Source organism: Ochotona princeps, chromosome 1 (genome assembly GCF_030435755.1).
Source record: "Ochotona princeps isolate mOchPri1 chromosome 1, mOchPri1.hap1, whole genome shotgun sequence".
In the NCBI taxonomy this organism is placed as follows: Eukaryota; Metazoa; Chordata; class Mammalia; order Lagomorpha; family Ochotonidae; genus Ochotona; species Ochotona princeps.
The window spans coordinates 20,095,139-20,115,495 of record NC_080832.1 but is presented as its reverse complement, the minus strand read 5'-3'; the positions used below and the strand labels follow the sequence as shown (position 1 = coordinate 20,115,495).

Below are 20,357 nucleotides of genomic sequence, written 5' to 3'. Positions count from 1 at the left end.
CTGTAAAACAGGGCAGCCTGCGGCCCAGCTCTATGCCAGTGTTCTTCATGCCCTGTCTCAGTGTTTGTGGAGAAGGATAGGCTTGGAGTTCCACAGCCCATGTTTAGATTCCCTGACTTCAGCCACTGGCGTAACTATGTGGGGATGGCTGCTGGGTCCATCTCCTTCTTGTGTAACGGCAAGAATTGCAAAGCACAAGAACTTAAGAAGTGGACCACAGAGCGTCTTGCTCAGAATCACTAAGAATTTATGAAAATCTAGATTTTAGGACTTTACACAGACTTGATCCCTGGGAGCAAATCTGAAATGTGGGATTTAAAAAAAAAGCTGTGCACAATTTTCTAGACTCTTTCATAACCAGGTGTAAATTTCAACAGATTTGGGAACCTCAACAGATTGCTTCTTGTTAAACAAATAGCTTATCCTCTCTCTTCTCTTTTTGCTTTTGCAGCTTTAGCATAATGATAGTACAAATACCAGTAAATTCAGCACACAAATATTTACTTTTCAATCTTCATAAAGATAGTTTTTGCTATTTCATTTGGATGGTGGTTTCTATAACCTGGTGTCGTGTTAAGTTATAAGTCCCATTAACTTTCAGATCATGATTTTATCTTGAGAAATTCGTTTTGTTTGCAATCGTAAAGTTGTCTGGTGGCTCTGAGACTTCTTTGTGGAAATGCATAGTTATTAGAGTAATGTGAGAGGCAGGCAGTCGTGTTGTGACTCTTTGACACTGAGGAAACAAATTAAAAGAGATTAAGTAACCCTTCTGAGATTTAAATAGAAAATCAGTTATCATGCTATGATTGAAGACCTGCCTTCAATTTTTCTTTTGTGAACTTTTAAAAACTTCTATTTGTAGTAAGTATCATAATTGTTTCATGTGAATTAAGTAGTTTGTGTTCACATTTAAGTAAAGTAGAAATAAATTTTAGCAATTGCTTATTTTGTTAATCATTCGTTTATAAAGCTGGGAAAATATTTTGAGGAAATCATGAATAATGTTTAAATAGTTAACAAAATTGATCTTGCATTGCTTATACTTTTTAGATGTAATTTAGATGTTAATTGATGTAAGCTATGGATCATATAGTGTGAACAGAATAAACCAAGTAGGCATTTAGTTAAAGTAAGTAATTGTAAAGTAAAAAAAAAAATTCAGAGTTTTGGTATGACAAATACAAATGTCATTGGCATGCACAAAGTGGCTCTAAAATATAATTGATACACTGATTTTTTTTAAAAAAAAGTAATGATAGACTGATTATTTTGAAACAAAAACAGATATATTTACTATATTTAAAGAAACTATTCTTAAATGTTACATTATCATGTAAAAGTATAGTAAAATGAAAGGAAGAGGAATTTAATGTAAAATTTACAGTTTAGTGACCAATGTTAAAGCTTAGTAGGTTAACCTACCTCTTGGGGTGCCTGCATTTCATATTAGAATTCCCAGGTCAGTGCTGGCTCAGCTGCTTCTGTTCAAGAGGCCCTCTAATATGCCTGATAGGCAGCGGTTGATGGCCTGGTGGACTTGGGTTTCTGCTACCCACATTGGAGAATAGCATGGAGTTCTGCCCCAGACCTGGCTGGGTTATGAATAGTCAAAGAAAGATATCTCTCTCTCTCTCTCTTATTCTCCCTTCTTACTCTGTCATTCCGTCTCTAAATAAGTAAATAAATAAAATGTGACATAGAGGTCTTTTGTTTTGCTTTCCTACCAGATACAATGGAATGATTAAACTCTGTAGAAAGTTTTTCTACCTATGCAACCATAGTATTCATGTCTGTTACTTTTAGAATCTTCTATAAAAATGTCTCCCCTAAGTTGCTGCATTGTAAGAAAAGCAATGGAAGTCACAGGTTGCTTAAAGGATTGTGGTACTCTCCAGGCAGTTGATAGAGAATGCTTTTTTCCTTTCTTAGAAACTTGGGGAGCGTTGGACGGCGGTGTGCCGTTGGACTGAAGAGCGATGGAATAGGTTACAAGAAATCAATATGTTGTGGCAGGAATTACTGGAAGAACAGGTATGAAATTGTTGCCCATTATGGCTAGACAGATGGTGAAAACCAACCTGTGTTTTATTAGGGCATGAGAATTTAGTTGCCCTGTTTACTTTTCTTGAAAGGAAAAAATATGAATAATTATTATTTTAAGATGTCTGTTTTATAATAGATCATGCAGCTTATTCACAGAGATTGTTATATTGTTCCATGGTAATCATACTAAATTTCACCTGAGTTAATTATCTGGAATGTTATTGCTCAGATATACTACTTCCATGGTTTGTTTGACATTATTATTGGATTTGAGTTGAGTCATGTATCTGAATTTGCATTCACATAGTTTTCTAGCATATGGTTTATGCTTGGTAAATAAGTGAATAAACGCAATACTTTGTGAATTAGCTATCACAATTATCTTTTGCTTCAATTTTAACCAGATTAAATACTAGAATTAATGAGAAAATATTTTTAGCCACACCTTTGTGTGTTGTTCTCACTAAGTGTTACTCCAAGTGGAACTTAGCACAAAGTTGTCACCTTAATTTTCCAGTCCAAGTGCTGGCCCCTTTCCCATTCTTAATAAACTTTTCCTTCTAGAAAAAGCAATCATCAAAATAGAATACAAATAAGCAGAACTTTTCTCCTCAAATGTCAAACAGTTGTGGTTTAGAAAATGAGCAGATACGCTTTTCCCACACTGCCCAGTGTCTATTTTGATTCTTTTAAATGCATTTCATTTCCACCCACAAAAAGCAACTGTATTCTCTTCTGGAGGATAAAAACACAAGGGTATAACATTTTGTGGTTTACCAAATATGGTGGTAGGTAGTGCATCTTAAAAAGTAAGTTACAAAATCTGTCTAAATATAAATGGCTAATCACTACTCCCCCACTTTTGCTCAGCAGTTTATTAAGGATCAGATAATGAACCTGGTTCTGATTTCTGAATATTTCTGTTACATTTTGCAAATGTTTACATTTAGTTGGAAACCTGCACTCAAGTCTAAGAGTCATAAAGGTTTGTTAACATTTTGCTTTAATAATGGCAGAACGTGCATTGATCATCAAGGAATTTGTGGTGTTGGGCTTTTCCCAGGCAAACAATTCCAAAAATGTGGAAATAATTTTTTTGTGTGTGGAAATCATGTTGACTGAATAGTTAAAACACCACTAAAACCTGGGAGTGTTTCCTTACATCATTTTGAATGTGGCACCTGAATTAGACTGAGGACAGGTCCTATAACTTGTATATATGCTTTACTTCTCTAATTTTTGTTTTCTTTAGATGGAACATCAGTGTTAAATAAGTTGATTAAATATTTAAGAGTTTCTGTTTGAAATAAGAACAATTCTTTTTTTTGTTTGTTTAATCTCTAGCTTATAGAAAAGAATTTCTGTGGCAGATAGTAAATTTCAGAAAGAATTAGCCCACAGTAGTCAACCATTGTTTTCCAACATGTCTTTAAGGTTATTTCTCAGTATTACTCAACATGCTTGTACTTAAAGAGCATGCATTCTTGTCCAGGGACGTGTAGACATCTCCCTAGAGACTCTGAGTCATCCTCACACGTCTGCCTTTCTTCTTAATTCCTGCTGACATTGCACATCTGCCTGATGTTGTGGAAAGACCCCTGGTTTCAGAGTCCGCACCTCCCCCAGCTTGACTGTTAACTAGCCAGGTGATCTTGGATCTGTATCTTGACATCTCTTTTGTTCTCTTCTGGAACGAGTGCCTTTTAAGACAGTCTTTGAGCTTTCTTTCATCTCGGCAGAGTTATGATGCAATTCTTCTGGAAACTTAAGTCGTTGAATTTGGCCATTTCCCTCCATCTTACCTCCATGAGAATTAGGCTTAACCAATGTTGGCCAATCTGTTGCAAATTTGAAAAGGGTAGTATTTTACAGAAATATGCTTTTCTGGATCTCAAATTGTGTTTAAAGTCTTTCTTCTCCTTAGACGAGAGTGAATTCTCTAGTAGTATAAATGTGTTTGAAATGGGAACTTGACTGAGTTGAGTTAAATGATTCCCCAGTTATATTTCCAATTTTTGTTGTTACTTGTAGTGCTTGTTGAAAGCTTGGCTAACTGAAAAAGAAGAAGCTTTAAATAAAGTCCAAACGAGCAACTTTAAAGACCAAAAGGAACTAAGTGTCAGTGTCCGACGTCTGGCGGTAAGTGATGTGTTTTCACTCTCCATGTTATAAACCTGTTATGTCTTAGTTAATTATCTCCTGGCAAACATTGATAATGACTCAGCACCCACCGCTGGAGCCAGTGATTTGGAGCCAGGAATCCTGTATGTTAGCATAGGGAACTATATGATCTATGGATTTCACTAGACAATGTACATATGACAGGAGAACAGGAAGATCAAGTTCTATTGAGAAAAAAAATCATCTAATGAATATCTACAATACTAGATTTTGAAGGAAGACATGGAAATGAAGCGCCAAACATTGGATCAGCTGAGTGAGATTGGCCAAGATGTGGGTCAGTTAGTTGATAACCCCAAGGCATCTCAGAAGATCAGCAGTGACGCGGAGGAACTAACTCAGAGATGGGATTCTTTGGTTCAGAGACTAGAAGATTCTTCCAACCAGGTACTTTTGATTTGACTAGTATGTTGTGCTACTAAGTAAAAACTTAGGTTTTAATATTCAGATGAATGTTAGTTTTTAGGAAATAATAGTAGTAGGTAAATTAAACATACTAAAGGTGTTATACCTGACAAAGAATTGATGTGTGAAACTTTCCTTCTGCTTTCTAAACCAGTTTCTTATCTTCAAAAAGCTTGCTAATATCCACTAAATTAATATACAGCAACCGATGACATGTAGGTATAGCATAAATACATTTAAAATCGTAAATAATTAGGTTAATCTGAAAGATGTTTTAATGAATTGATCAAAAATAAAATTGTGCTTTAAACATGAATGTTTATAAAAGCGTTTTTCCTTTTTTTTAAAGATTTATTTATTTTTATTGGGCTGGCAGAGATACAAAGAGAAGGAGAGACAGAGAGGAAGCTCCTCCATCCGTCGATTTACTCCCCAGGTGGCTGCATGGGCCAGAACTGAGCCAATCCTAAGCCAGGAGCCAGGAGTTTCTTCTGGGTCTCCCACGCAGGTGCAAGGTCCCAAGGCTTGGGACTGTCCTACACTGCTTTCCCAGGCCACAAGCAGGAACCTAGATGTGAAGTAGGCCTGCTGGAACTAGAACTGGTGTCCACAAGGGGTCGTGGCGTGTGCAAAGCAAGGACTTTAGCTGCTAGGCTATCATGCTGTGCCCAGCATGTTTGTTTATATCTTGAAATTACAACATGAATGTTGAGTGACAGATGACTAGTCAGACAAAAATATGGTTTTATCATTTAGCACAGTATCACTTGGCAATACAGATGAGTTATTGACACATCCTAAAACATGAATGAGCATTAAAATCGTAAAACAGCAAAGTTATAGTGTTATATGTACCATGATTCTCTTTGTATGAAATAGGCAAATTCACCTGAGTGGATTATTGATTGTTTAGAGTTGAAGGAATAGGGAATGAGGAATGGGAAGTGATTGAAACTGAGCATGGGGTTTCTTTTTGTAGTAATGAAGCTGTTCTGGAATTAGAGTGTGGTGATGATTAAAGAAAATCTGGTATAGGACTTACATTGTGGCACAGTGAGTTGTGCTGCTGCCTGTGATGCTATAGGGCACCTTTCATGTCCCAGCTGCCTCCCTTCTGATGCAGCTCCCTGCAGATGGCCTGATAAAAGCAGTGGGAGATGACTTGCATGTTTGGGCCCCTGCTGCACATATGGGAGACCAGGAAGTGGCTTGTGATTCCTGGGTTTGGCCCGACCCAGCACTGGCAGCTGTGGCCTTCTAGGAGGGAGCCACTAGATAAAAATGGTCTCTCTGTGTAATGGTCTCCCTGTCTGTAATCATGATTTTGAAATAAGCAAATAATTTTTAAAAATTTTTCCAGTATTCTTTTTTAATTACATTGCATTATATGACACAGTTTCATAGGCTCTGGGATTCCCCCAACCCCTTCCCGTACCGTACCCTTCCCCCATGGTACCCTCCCCCCATGGTGGATTCCTCCACCTTGTTGCATTGCCACAGTTCAAATTCAGTCAAGATTCTTTCATTGCAAGCATATTCCAAGCATAGAGTCCAGCATCTTATTGTCCAGATAAATTCAGTGGTTTCTTGGGGAGACCATCTCTGGTCTGAAGACAGAGCTGGCAGAGTATCATCCCAATCAATTAAAAGCCTCAACATAACATTAACAACATTTACAATGTTATGGAATTAATTGCATGGTACTGAGTAACCAATCTATTAAAAAAATGCAAGTTCCTAGCCACATCCTGTGACTACTTCATTGACATTTCAATTTTAGTTTATATACAGAACTGGCTGCTATATACCTTAAAATGGCTGTAGGGTACTATTCATCTGTCTCATGACTATTTTCATTTTAGTGTTTAGCAGTTTATAGTGTTGAAGCATAATTTTGCTGAATTTGGCAGATTTTAGGATAGTCTAAACTGGCTCATAAATCTAACAAGACATATGTCAACAGTTGAGGTGCAGAACAGTTTTAGGAGGGGTGTGCAGAGAAATCTTCAATACCCTAGTGAGGAGTAACTAATCTTTGTGCCCCACCTAGTAAGATATGTGTGAGTCCACGCTGACTGTTTCCTGTCTGGGTCTAAGCTTTCCTTGTTGTTCTGTCTATCTAGTTAATTTTTTTTTCTTTTTTCTTTTTTTTTTTTTTGAGCGAGGGGAGCGCTCCGGAGCGACCCTGATGGTCATTGCAGGAGAGGGTGGGGATCCAAAGTTGGAATTAAGTAAGGACCAGAGAAAGCTCCTCTCCCTAGGGCAAATAAAGTTTTAAAAATAAATAAGATATTAAGTATAGTGTATTTATACAATGGAATGTTAACTCAGCCATCAAAAAGGATGAATCCTCATATTATAAGAATGTTGATAGGAATTGGAGAACATTATATTCAGTGATATAAGCCAGAAATAAACAAATAACACATGTGTTTTGTGCACACACACATATACTGGGAACAATATCTAATTATGTTTGCCATAAAGGAAAGGAAAGAGCTAATTGCCTGGTATGATTGATTTATGCCGTGTATATTAATGTATGTTTTGCACCATGCCCCTTAAAATGTACAAGTATTTCATGTTAAATACATTGCACCACAAAAAAGTAAGGGAATGAAATTCAGGATGATGACATAAGTGTGGGTATGTGCAGGTACCTCCTTTGTACATTTGTAAAGGGAGAGTTGTGTGACTCTCGGAGAGTGAGTTAAAGTTCTCTGTAAACATTCAAGCTTTGCTTGGTCATCATTGCAGGTAACTCAGGCTGTGGCCAAGCTGGGGATGTCTCAGATTGCCCAGCAAGATCTTCTGGAGACTGTGCATGTCCGAGAAAAGGTGACCATGAAGAAGTCCAAGCAGGAACTGCCTCCGCCACCGCCACCTAAGAAGAGGCAGATCCACGTGGATACTGAAGCCAAGAAAAAGTGAGAGCCGGCCCAATGCCCAGACCCTGTGCTGTGTGCCACGTGGTCGGTGCTTTGTCCTTGTTCTGTGCTCATCACTAGCAGTCGGGAATTTAGGCCAGTTACCATCGTGGAATTTCAACTCCTGAGCCTCTAACGGCCCAGCGTCTCTGAAACTTTCTGCATCACACTGCTGAGCGTCACAGTCTTCTTGGAGGTTCTTTTCTATGTTTTATCTGGAGAACTGATACAGAATTCTTCTTTCATCCTGTCCTGTCTTACTCTGGGATGGTGTGGTGTTCAAGAATCCTCCTTTTTTTTTTTTTTTTTTTTGCCCCTAATTCATACCTCTGACAATTTTTGCTTCAGCTAGATTCCATACTGTTTGTGAATTTCTTTCCTCTTCTCATTGTTAAAAAAATACTTAATTCAGGGAAATAGTTCTTGCTTTTTACCTCTCATTCTTTTTCATGTTTTGTGTTTTTATTTATTTTTTTTTGCCAGATGCATGAATAGATTCTTTGCTTTTGGCTTCAGGGTCCATCTCTGGAATAAAATGTCTTTTTGTAAGAATCATCATCACAAACACCATCTAGTGAGCATTCCTAAAGTCAGATTCTATTAAGCTCTTGTACTTGACCTTCACTGCAGCTGTTAATCCTTAAGAAGCGGGTTTGAGTAATAGTGTTCCTTTCCTCCCTTCATAACTAAATTCCAGTGCTTTGATAAAAAGTGAAATGGCAGATTTTTCATATTTGAGTATTTGTTAAAGTGGGATTTTTCCAGTTTTTAAAAAAGATTTGAGAGGCAGAGTGGCAGAAAGCCACACACACACACACGCACACACACAGCATTTTTCCCATCTTCCACCTACTGGTTCGCTCCTCCAATGTCCTCAGCAGCCATTGTTGGCTAAGCTGATGCTAGGAGCCAGGATTCCTATCAGGGTTTCCAGTGTGGGTGACGGAAACCAAGTATGTTGCCATCACTTGCTGCTCCAAGGGTGCCTTAGCAGGAAGCTAGATCAAAAGTGGGGTGGCCATCATTCTCCAGGCACTTCAGAATGGAATGTGGCTGTCCGAGACTCAGACTGAACTGAGCATACCACAAGCACTTGTCCTGGGATTCCACTTTTATCAAATGCCTTTGATTTTGAGTACAACATTGTGCTTTCGTCTCCCATTTAGCATCTCTGTGCAAGATCATTGTGCCTCTGAGTTGCATGCTGCAGCTATGCAGCCTTCATTTTGGAGGTGAGGCAGCAGAAGGAAGACGAAGCTGATACTGATATTAGCTTGGGTCATATGCTTCCTGGGTGCCTGTTCCCTCCAGTGTAACTTGCAGCGTAACTATCCAGGGCTGATGCTCTGTATTCGGTATAAAAAGTTCTAAAAGGCTGGAGCGCAGACTTGTGAAAGCTGAATTTAAATAAGACTTTATCATGTAGGGTGCTTTCTGTTCCAAGGGACAGAATACCACACCCAAAGGGACTTCAACAAAGGATCATTATTAGCTCACATTGTAGAAAGCCCTGAGTCAGGGTGCTTTCAATTGGAGGATATGCTCAGAGCACTCTGCTGTCTTTGGGGTATTGGCTTTCTCTCACAACCTTGCCTTGCTACTCCCTGGATCTCCCTGGCTGGGATTCCATCCCTTGTCCCTGCCTTGTGTACATGGCAGGTTGCACCTGTCTGTATTGTTAGAAACTCAATGTGGCATGGGTAAACAGCTGTGAGGGTCACAGTCATTGACTTGTGATCTGATTGGGGCAGACATTCCTTTAGTTCATTCCCGAGTGAACAGAGCTCAGCTACATCCAGTTCATTACAGTAGAGGGCAATTGTGTCTTGTTATTAGAAAGATTATCTTCATTCCCCAAACCATACCCTCCGAGTCTGCTCATGTATACATTCTGAGCCAGAATAGAGCCCCATTGTTCCTGCACAGTGTATGCCCTTTTCAGCAGTGGGAGAAAAATGTCCTATTCTGCTTTTCATTATTCCAAATTCCAAACTGTCCTTAACCGTTCCTAGTGTGATGGGTTTCTGAACCTCTTAATATGTTTAGTCTGTTTGTCTCAATATGGATTGCCTGAGTAGTTTTTTTTTTAAGATTTATTTATTTTATTACAGTCAGATATACAGAGAGGAGGAGAGACAGAGAGGAAGATCTTCCATCTGATGATTCACTCCCCAAGTGAGCCGCAACAGCCTGTGTGCGCCGATCCGAAGCTGGGAACCAGGAACCTCTTCCAGGTCTCCCACGCGGGTGCAGTGTCCCAATGCACTGGGCCATCCTCAACTGCTTTCCCAGGCCACAAGCAGGAAGCTGGATGGGAAGTGGAGCTGCCAGGATTAGAACCGGCGCCCATATGGGATCCCGGGGCTTTCAAGGCGAGGACTTTAGCCGCTAGGCCACGCCGCTGGGCCCCTGAGTAGTTTTGAATCCTATATAATGGGACTTCAGTGTGGTGGCCTGGTTTCCTTTTGTGTCCCTGGTTGTTGCTTGCAGCTAGTTGTCACTCAGCCACAGTAGGGCAGTTATTTCCTGTCATCACTCTTGCTTCAGTTGACAGCAGATATTGACTAAGTCTCCAAGGTCATTTTAAATCTATGATTTCTTGGCACTCTTCCCCTTCTCTGGAAGAAGTAGAGTTGCTGGTGATACTGGCATCCCAGGTGTGTGCCAGTTGTAGTCCCAGTTGCTGCAGTTCTAACATACATGGGAAAGCAGCACAGGGTGGCCCAAGTACTTGGGCTTGACAGTTCCTGGGGTTAGTGCACTCAGCAGCTTCCATTGCTTCCTGGACTGGATGCTCCTTGAGGGCTGCCATTTGCCTCTGTTCACCTTCATGTCAGGAGTCCAGGCGATTACCTAAAAAGACAGAATTATTGGAAAAAGCGGACACTAAGTTTAGTGATTTCTGTACTGGTCTTTCCCGTTCTTATCTATTCAAATTGTTTACAAATTCACAGATCTGTGAATTCCTAGAAACATTGCTTTAACCCGTATAAAGTTAGACATTTTACCTTGAAAATTTTTAATGTATTTATTAAAAATAATATCATGACTGTGCTTTTAGTTGTGAATGTATGGTCTTATTTTGCATGGCTACTGAATTTCTGGGAGGCTGATTCTACGGCGTGTTTAGAATATATATCTAATGGACATAGGAGTTGCTTTATCTTCAAAAAACATTTTATTTGTAAAAAGTGATTAAATTTCACATATTTCAAACTATAGAGTTAGGAGTGTAATGATACCTTCCAGCCTGCCCTCCCTTCACGGAAAGCGAATGACAAATGGTGACATCTGAATCTTCAACTAGGTTTGATGCTGTAAGCGCAGAGCTCTTCAGCTGGATCTTGAAATCAAAGACTGCCATTCAGACCATAGAGATGAAAGAGTTTAAGAAGATGCAAGAGACTTCAGAAATGAAGAAGAAGTTGAAGGTAAAACATAAAACAGACATATCCCAGTGAATAAGCTGTTTCATCAGGTAGGATTCACTATCGGCATACAGATGGAATGTGATGCATTGCCTCCTGTTAAATAAATGTCACCATCAGATAGCTGTTAGAACAGTGTTGTAAAATTTGAATTCAGCTGTCATTGTATCTTTGCTCCTTGTCTTTTCTCCTCTTCTATAATTGACATAGGTTGTAAGGAAGCCTTCTTAAGGTGATCAGTTATTTTTATGATTTTTTTTAGCTGATTTGTCTTAATCTGTGCTTGATAATTTATGATTTTTTGCTATGTTAAAGATGTTTTGCCTTCTGAATAATAATAAAATATTTCTAGTCTCAATATATTCTCTTTAAATAAGATAAAGTTAGAAAATATATACTTAGCCCTTTATTTCTGTAACTTCCACCTCCATAGCTCCAACCGATTGTAGATAGAAAAAGATTTCCAGAAAGTTTCTAGGAAGCAGAGTCTGATCTTGAGTGACGGAAGTGAAGTGATGCACAGACACCCCTTATGGGTCCTTTGTCTCTTATTAGCATTCTTTATTTCAGTGTTGTTGGCCTCTTCTTCATGTCCTCTGTGCTAAACATATGCAGACTTTTGTCTCATTAATTCCTAAATAATAGGGTACAGCAGTTGTGTATGTTGTATCAGATATGATAAGCCATCTAGAGATGAGCATTTATGAGGATGTACATAGATTTTATGCTATGCCTACACCATTTTATTTAAGGGGACTTGAATATCCACAGAATTCACTATCCGCTGGGTTCTAGAACCAATAACCAAGGGGTAATTATATTAAAATTAAAAGGCACTCCTTCTATATAAACAAAATGGTTTTTGAGTGTTAAAATGTAGTCTTATCTTTTACAAATTCTGTAGAAATATGGTGGTGGTTAAAATTAATGGAATATCCTTGAAATAATGTAATACTAACAAATAATAATGGGACCCAAAATATTCATCTTTCGTTTAATTAATTTCTGCTCAGTGATCTCTTGTAACATGTTCAACTTTTTTGACTGAAACTATTGTTTTTTGCTGTGGTATATTCAGGCTGTGAATGTAACTTGATACCCTGGATCTTAAGCATTAAATTTACTTATTTCCTCTTGATCACAATTAATGATGTTGAATTTCTTTTTCTTATAAAAGAAACCTGAATTTAATAGTTGATATTGTCATTGTCCAAATTACCTTTTCGGATATTTTCATCTCTGAAGTGCCTGGAATTTTCTAGTTTTGAACTGTAGTATTTTTGTAGGTGAACTTGGAAATTCTAACAAGGGCTTCAGGGTTAACATTACACGTGACGATTTATCATAGCATAAATGTTGTGGTAAGGAGAATGTTTGCAGTATTCTTAGTGTGATTTTTGTCTCCAGGAATTAGAGAAAGAGGATATGGAAAGAAGACCGAGGTTGGATGAGTTGAACCAAACTGGACAAACCCTGGTGGAACAAATGGGAAAAGGTAAAGCCCTTGATTTTATTTTCCATGTTGTTTAGATGGTGGCATCAAGTGATATTTACAGTTTGACAAAATAAATATTTTAATGCTTTTCTCTTTGCCAGAGGAAGAGATTTTCAAGAAAATTTTGTAGGTAGAAGAACCTTTTTTAAAAAATGAAATGTTTTACAGAAACTAACTATATATGTGTATGTTTGTGTGTCTCTGTGTGTGTATTTTTTATGGAGTCATTGAACCAAAATCCCTGAGACACTACTAATTTTAAAATCCATTGCTGAGGGAGATTTTAGGAGCCTCATCCTTTGGAGGTATATTTTTATACCTCCAAACTTAATTTTGACAACTTATATTTTTATACCTCCAACTTAATTTTGACAACAGGGAAGAGGTGGATTTACAGTTAACCATACCATTAAGGGTATTTGACCCATCCATTTCAGTGCATTGTATTAATTTATTGGAGGGATTTTAAAATAGTTTATAAGAGTTAACTTGTATTTGAAATAAAAGTTAATTAGCTATTAATGAATGTCTGTATGTTTTTTTTTTTTTTTTTTAAGGGAAGAGGGGTAGAATTTTCATCTATTGGTTCACTACCAAACACCTAAAGTGATAGGAGCTGGACTTGGGCTGCCAACCCAACCCAGGTCTCCCAAGTGAGTGCAGGAGTCCAATACTTGAGCTCTCACTGCTGCCTCCCAGTTTCTTTATCAGCAGGAAGTGGAAGTGAAGTTGAACTGGAACTCAGGCACTAAGATGTGGAATTTGAGCTTCATGGCCACTAAGACTAAACAGTTGTTCCTGTGCTTAAAACACGTTATACATTAATGACTACATTAGTGAATTTGTGACTCAGAAGTGAGGAAAGAATAATAGTTTTGCAATGCAGCTTTTTTATTGAACCTTGGGTCTAACTTTGAAAGACATGTTATGTACCTCATTTCAATAAAGGTGAGTGCTTTGGAGGACTGCTTTGCCACTTTTTGACCAAAGCCACAAATGACTAGAATAGAATTAGGGATGATGGTTTGATGGTGGGCATTTTTTTTTGTGGTGGGTAAAACCACAGCCTGGGAAGTCAGATTCCTGTGTCTAAGCCAGTGTGAGACCTGGGTGCTCCACTTCCAGCACAGCTCCCTGCTAATGTCCTGGGGAAAGCAGCAGAAGATGGCTCAAGTGGTTGCACACCTGTTCTCATGTGGGACTTCCAGAAGAAGCTCCTGGCTTCTGGTTTCAGCCTGGCTCAGTAATAGCTGTTATATCTATCTTGGGGAGTGAATCAGGGAATAAAAGATTTCTCTCTCTCACTCTCCAATAGCGAATAAATCTTAAAAAAAAAAAAATTCCAGTTTGATAATGTTTAAAACAATAGCATTTGATCTTAATTTGTTACTTTTACTATAGACAATATAATGATATACAATGAAAATAGAGTACTATAATGTGTTTCTGTGATTCACTTATCAGCTTAAAAAATTGATAGTGTGCAAACACATATGTACTATATATATCTGTAGATGTGTACAGTATAGGGTCATTTATTTCAAAATTGTGCAAATAGGTTCTTATCAATCCATATGTTAATAGTAAAGGTTAAGTTCTTTATTCTAATGAGTGAGTTCATCATAGCAGATTGCTTTTTATCCTTAGTACGGGCATCCCTATTTTGGAATTACTTTCAAGACTAATTTGTCAATTACTTGACAAGACTAACATTCCCTTGAGATGCAAATCCTTTCCCTCCTTCCTTCCTTCCTTCCTTCCTTCCTTCTTTTTTCATTACTTTTTTTTTTTTTAAAAAAGATTTATTTATTTTTATTTGAAAGGCAGATTTTGCAGGGAGAGAATTAGAGATAGAGAAGGGTCTTTCATTTGCTGGTTCATCCTCTAAATGACCAGAGATGAGCCAATTTGATGCTCAGCGCCAGGAGCGTCTTCCAGGTCTTCCATGTGGGTGCAGGGTCCCAAGGACATGAGTTATCATCCACGGCTTTCCCAGTCAATAAGCAGAGAGATGAATCAGAAGTGGAGCAGCTGAGATACGAAGTAACATCACCCTTATGTGATGCCAGCACTGCAGGGTGTAGGATTAGCCTGCTGTGTCATTGTGCCAGCTCCAATTTTTTGAATAATTACAATAAATTAGATACTAGATTTGTGCCAGGCATAGTCATGGATTCTTTGCTCCTACCTCAACATTGTACATTAGGACAATTGGTTTGCATCTTGGCTGGGTTCACTCCATTTCCCTGTCACCTTTCAGTTGGGAGGGTAAAATTACTGTGTCAAAGTCAGTGAATTTAATGAGAAGACTGAACCATGGTGAGAAGTTGGTGAGATGAGATATATTAACAGTGAGCACGGTAGTGGATTCTGTTGTCTTCTGAAAGTTGTGGGACCTTCCTGTTTCCATGCTATGGTGGAGATTATGAGGTTGTTCCAGCCATTACTCTATAGGATCTTGTGAATTGGCAGGTCCTGGCTTGGAAATTGAATTCATGTGTAAGTGTTGTTACAGGGTCAAGTGCAGCACTTGGGGGATATGTGATATGTGGCTTTATCAATGAATCGAGATCTATTATCAATTTATCAATATGGAGATCTATTGTGTAGGCATACAAAACCTATAGTTTGTTTCAACATTTTCTGAGCTTTGGTTGAATTAGAAATGCATTTAGTAGTGGACACAAATTAAGTTGATTTAAGCAGGCGTATCTTCTGTTAAAAACTTTAGACTGAAATGGGTTCTGGGAAAAAGAGAAACTGGTCTAATAAAGGGTGTATATGTTTTGAATAATTTCTTACTTTTTGGAAGGTGAGTACCTTGTTAGGGAATAAAATAAATCTTTTTTTCTTTTTTCTACTGTCTTTGTACTTTATCCATTACTCCAGATTTTCAATATTGCATAGTAGTTTTCCACATGTGCTTAATGATGTTAATAAATCTTCAAAAATAATTAATGTAGAGGACATTTGTCATGGAGTGAAATCTGGCCAGAGTCTGTCTAGATAAATGATTGGGTGCTGTTAGGAAGGCATATAAATCTCTCCAGTGAAACAGATGTTCAAATAATCATGTCACTGTTTCCCTGAAACTAGTTTCATCAGAAAATTCAACACATCCAAATCTAAGAGGTGTTTCTTGTCTGAAGCATTTGATACCAGTTTTGTGATACTCATAGGACATAAACATGCTTGGAAAGTAAATTAAAAAAATTTTTTCTTTCATAACTAAAATACTTGGTTTCCTTGGTTATCTTAAGTTACCTTACTTGGTCACTGGTCACCATCAGTATAGTAATCCAGCTGGGCACTTGCATATGTGTCCTTATGAACTGATACCCCTTATGGCTGCCATGTGTGGAAGGCGATAACATTTGATAGAGTTCTTATGTTATCTAAACATGTCTCTTTAGTCCAGCAGTGATGGACTGCAAAATATCAAGTCAAATGAGAGTAATGTTCTGAAACATAGTTTGTTTCTGTTGGATAATCAACAAAATGATGTGCTATTGATTTTGGCTTTTGTGTAGTCATCTAAGTTTTAAGATCCTTTAGAAATAAAATATTCAGAACTTTTCATCCCTGGGAGAAGAATCATTATTTTTAAAGACAATATGCAATTTTCCATTTCTTAAAAAAAATTGACTTATTTGAAAGGCAGGGTCAGAGAGAGAGGTGGAGGGGAGAGACACAAAGACTGGTCTTGTATCTGCTGTTTCACTAATCAAGTGGTAGTAGTGGCCAGTGCTGAGCCAAGCCGAGGTCAGAAGCCAGGAACTTCTTGGTCTCACACACAGTTGTCAGGGTCCCCAGTAGTTCATCCATCTTCCACTGCTCTTCCCAAGACATTAGCAGGAATCTGTTTTGGAAGTGGAGAATCTGGGACTCAAACCTTGGCCTGTATGAGATGCCATTACCTGCTACACCACGATGATGGATCCAGTTTTTTTTTAATGCAAATGTGTTTTAATCATTATCAGATGTTACTGCAACCAGCAGTATCTCGTTTAGACAAAGGGGGATTTATAGTTGAGCATTGGTTTTAAGGGACATGATGAATGGATCAAAATGTTGGTGAATAAATAATAAATGGCTACAGAAGTTCCTTTAAACTTCCTGGTACCTTAAGTGAATGCCTCTTACCAGTTTTCTAGATGAGTGGTGATCATTGTCCAACTTAGAAATTTTACTCTCTGGCTCAGTTTTCTTCCTTATTTGGCATAAAAATGAAGTGGCTGATATTATTCCCATGCACTGAACAAGGCCCACATTCCCATTCTTTAGATAGATTTTCAGCAAAATTGTGATGTGTTTTGTGGACAACTCCTATTTTAACAGGGATAATTGAACATGGCATGTTATGGGAATGTTTTGTTTAGGTCTAATATTCTTACCCGTGTGGTAATAGGAAGTGAGCCCCAGCAGGGGACATACTCCAATTACACCGTCATGTGTTAGGATTTCTAGTTTTCAGTGGGTGCAGTGTGAAATAGACATTTAAAAAATTGTATTATCTATGCACTGTGAGTGATCTTTTGTTTTCTATACTTATTTTTGGTCAGAGTTTTCATTTATAAGGCAGAATTACTTATTCCCTTGCTATTTAAAAGGTTAAGGTCATCTTTTCAACATGCCCAGTTTTCTCCTGAATAAAAAGCTTGTTTTGTGGATTTCCCATGCTGTTTTAGTCATTTTAAATGATTGATGGTATTTTATATTAAGAGAAGGACAATCATAAAATCCATTGATACATGTAACTTTATTATTTCCAGAAACATTTTATACCTCTTAAAGCCGTGAGACAAAATAAGATTTGAGCAATAGAAATAATGGCATCTTCCCCTGGTATGTTTCAAAATAGATAATCTTACATCTGGATTTTTTTCCTTCTGTTTTGATATTGCTGTATTTGATTATCTATGAGGGTACTTCAAAATGTTCATGGAAAGTAGAATTTAGAGATTTTGGGTCAAACAACATTTTTAAAATCCATGCACTTTTTTCATTATCTCTATTGTCTGTGATCTTTTCAAAGATCTCTCACATGGACCATATATCCAGTAGGTATGTTGATGTTTCTTGGGCCTGGCAGCAGCCTCAAAAAGTCCTATATTCAAAAGATTGCCTCCCAGCAGAAAGGAATCTTTGACACCTTTTTCTTTTCTGATATTTGTAAGATCCTATGGGTTAGTAGTCAAATATTTCACCTACCTCCTAGTTTTATAAGTCAACTATCTTTTTTCTTATGACAGAGGGGCTGCCTTCTTACATCAGAGCCCCAGACAAATCCAATCAATTGGTTGGCTTTCATTTGCTTGGATCATGAGCTAGCCAAGAAGTCCAATGCCAAGAACAGATTTACACATTTTAGAGGAACATCAGTGGCAGAGCCTTCTCTGATACACCTTTTGTGATAGCCTCACTGCTCTTGAGATGTGATTTTAGGCTCCTCCCTGATTGGTTAAAGAGTTAAAGTTAATTAATTTTAGGTGCATCATTGTAATTTCTGGCTATTGGAATGACAGGATCTTAGGGGAGAAATGACTATGTGTGACATTGCTTCCTTATGTTAGAATACTGAGCACATATTCCAGACAGGGTTTTTTTTTGTAAAAACTTATCAAGCATCTCATTATTTTTCATGTATGTGTAGAAGGTCTTCCGACTGAAGAAATAAAGCATGTTCTGGAGAAGGTTTCCTGTGAGTGGAAGAGTTTGTCTCAGCATTTGGAAGACCTGGCAGGAAAGATTCAGCTACAGGAGGATGTTAATGCTTATTTTAAGCAACTTGATGAGCTTGACAAGATCGTAAAGAAAAAGAAGGAGTGGTTGAAACATACTTCCTTTGTTGAGCTGCCCCAGCAGTCTTTGGCAAGCTTAAAGGAGGCCTGCCAGGTAAGGAGCCAGCCAGCTGGAGTGGGGAAGAATCCTGTGGCAAGCCTTGGTCATGTGCCTTCCGTTCACCCTGCTCTAATGATGTGTCAGGAGAATCCCCAGTCGGCCATGTGATCTTGTTTTCTCTTCCACAGCGGGAACAGGCGGATCTCCTCAGCCTCCGTCCGAAAATTGACCTGGCACGTGCCAGCTGCTCTGCCCTGGAGTCTCGACTTTCTGCCCCAGAGTTTGTCCAGCAGGGCTTGAATACGCTTCTGGGGCACTACCAGGCTGTGCAACAGAACTTAGAGGACCATCAAAAAAAGCTAGAAAATGGTAAAGCCATTTTCTCCATTTTCTTGATTTCCTCATTTTCTTCCGCCCTTCCTCCCTCCCCCATCTCTTTCCTTTCTTTCCACCCTTCCTTCCTTCGTTCTTTTGTTTGTTCCTTTATTCCTTCCTGCCTTCAAGATTTTATGTATTTAGAAGGTGGAGAGAGAGAGAGAGAGAGAAAGGTGTTCACTCCCCAGGCCACTGCAGTGGTCTGGCATTGCCTGGGCTGGGCTGAAACCAGGATCCACAGGCCCTTCTCAATCTCCCATGTGGGTGTAGGGACCCAAGTACTTGGCCCATTTTCTGCTGCTTTCACAAGTGTATTAGCAAGAAGCTGTACCAATAACAGAAGAGCTGGGACTGGTATTTGATTCTGGTGTTGCAATCTGTCAGCTTAACCTATTGCACTGCAGTAGTAGTCTCCTCTTGATTTTCTTATTTGATTATTTTAAAATCTCCTCTTAGTTTGCTTGGATTTAAAATTCCTTCCAATGTTCAGACCTTTAGAATGCTTGCTCGCCTCATGTTACCTTTACCATGTTCCTCTGTGTAAAGTCTGAAAGTATATTCAGTATGAATTTAAGGTTTTTTTTTAATTATTTATTATTTAACTTCATTAATTACATTGTATTATGTGACACAGTTACATAGATACTTGGGTTCTCCCTCCCCTCAAGGTTTTTTTTTTTAAGATTTATTTATTTTCATTGGAAAGTCAGATTTACAGAAAGATCTTCAGTTCATTGGGTCACTCCCCAAGTGGTTGCAACACCTGGAGCTGAGCTGATCTGAAAATAGCCAGGATCTTCTTCCAGGTTTCCATATGGGTACAGGATCCCAAGGCTTCGGGCCGTCCTCGACCACTTTCCCAGGCCACAAGCAGGGAGCTGGATATGAAATGGAACATCTGGGGCATGAACCAGCACCCATATGGGATCCTGGTGTATGTAAGGCAAGGATTTAGCCACTGAGCCATGGCAACAGACCTAAATTACTGAAATTTTTTTTCTTTTTAAAACTGTTCACTCAAAATGGTTTAAGTTTTAGCAACACTGTCTCTCCCTTTAAAATAAAATGTTTTTACTTTTAAATGTTCATCTACTCAAAAAGCAGAACAAACCAGAGAGAAAGCTCCTCATCCGTTAGTTTCAAAATCCTGAAAATTTGAGCAAATTCTTACTTAGTGGGAAAAAAGTCTGGATATGGAAAGTTAGTTGCTAAAAGTTTTGAGAGTTGACCCTCTGATGACCTTTTCCCCCTTTTCTTAGCAGCTATTTGAGATATTGCATTATGTTATACTGCGCGGTGCAGATTGAAGAGCTACCCCTGGAAGCCTTCCCTAACTTCAGCAAGTTTAGATTGTAAAATGAAATTAAAATCTGCGTAGGTGCACGTGAAGAAAATGTGTCCTGCTGCCCTTCTGTCTGGAACGTGTCTGTAAACCACGTCCTTTCTCACTGAAGTCACTTAACCTAGAACGCAAGATGAATGTTAGACTAGACTAACTTGCTGGGCAAACTGTGCTTCAGTTCTCACAAGGTCTGCAATAGTTTAGCCTTTGCACCTAGTTGGTTTCACTTCTTTGTAGTTCGAATGCCGTCACTTCCTTTGCGCCCACGTGTTGCCTGCCGTGTCTTTTACAGTAGCAGCTGAAGCAGACGGCATTCC

General features: G+C 38.5%; 1 protein-coding gene across 5 annotated transcripts in view; it reads left to right on the top strand.

The window, feature by feature from the left end:
• UTRN (utrophin) overlaps positions 1-20,357 on the top strand; it is a 507,084-nt gene that overhangs the window by 163,051 nt on the left and 323,676 nt on the right. For all 5 annotated transcript variants that reach the window (XM_058667660.1, XM_058667612.1, XM_058667721.1 and 2 more), the window contains 8 exons: positions 1,933-2,034; positions 4,078-4,185; positions 4,435-4,614; positions 7,390-7,559; positions 10,867-10,990; positions 12,395-12,482; positions 18,136-18,377; positions 18,512-18,692. In XM_058667660.1, coding sequence (XP_058523643.1) covers positions 1,933-2,034; positions 4,078-4,185; positions 4,435-4,614; positions 7,390-7,559; positions 10,867-10,990; positions 12,395-12,482; positions 18,136-18,377; positions 18,512-18,692 — 1,195 coding nt within the window. The remainder of the gene's footprint in view (positions 1-1,932; positions 2,035-4,077; positions 4,186-4,434; positions 4,615-7,389; positions 7,560-10,866; positions 10,991-12,394; positions 12,483-18,135; positions 18,378-18,511; positions 18,693-20,357) is intronic.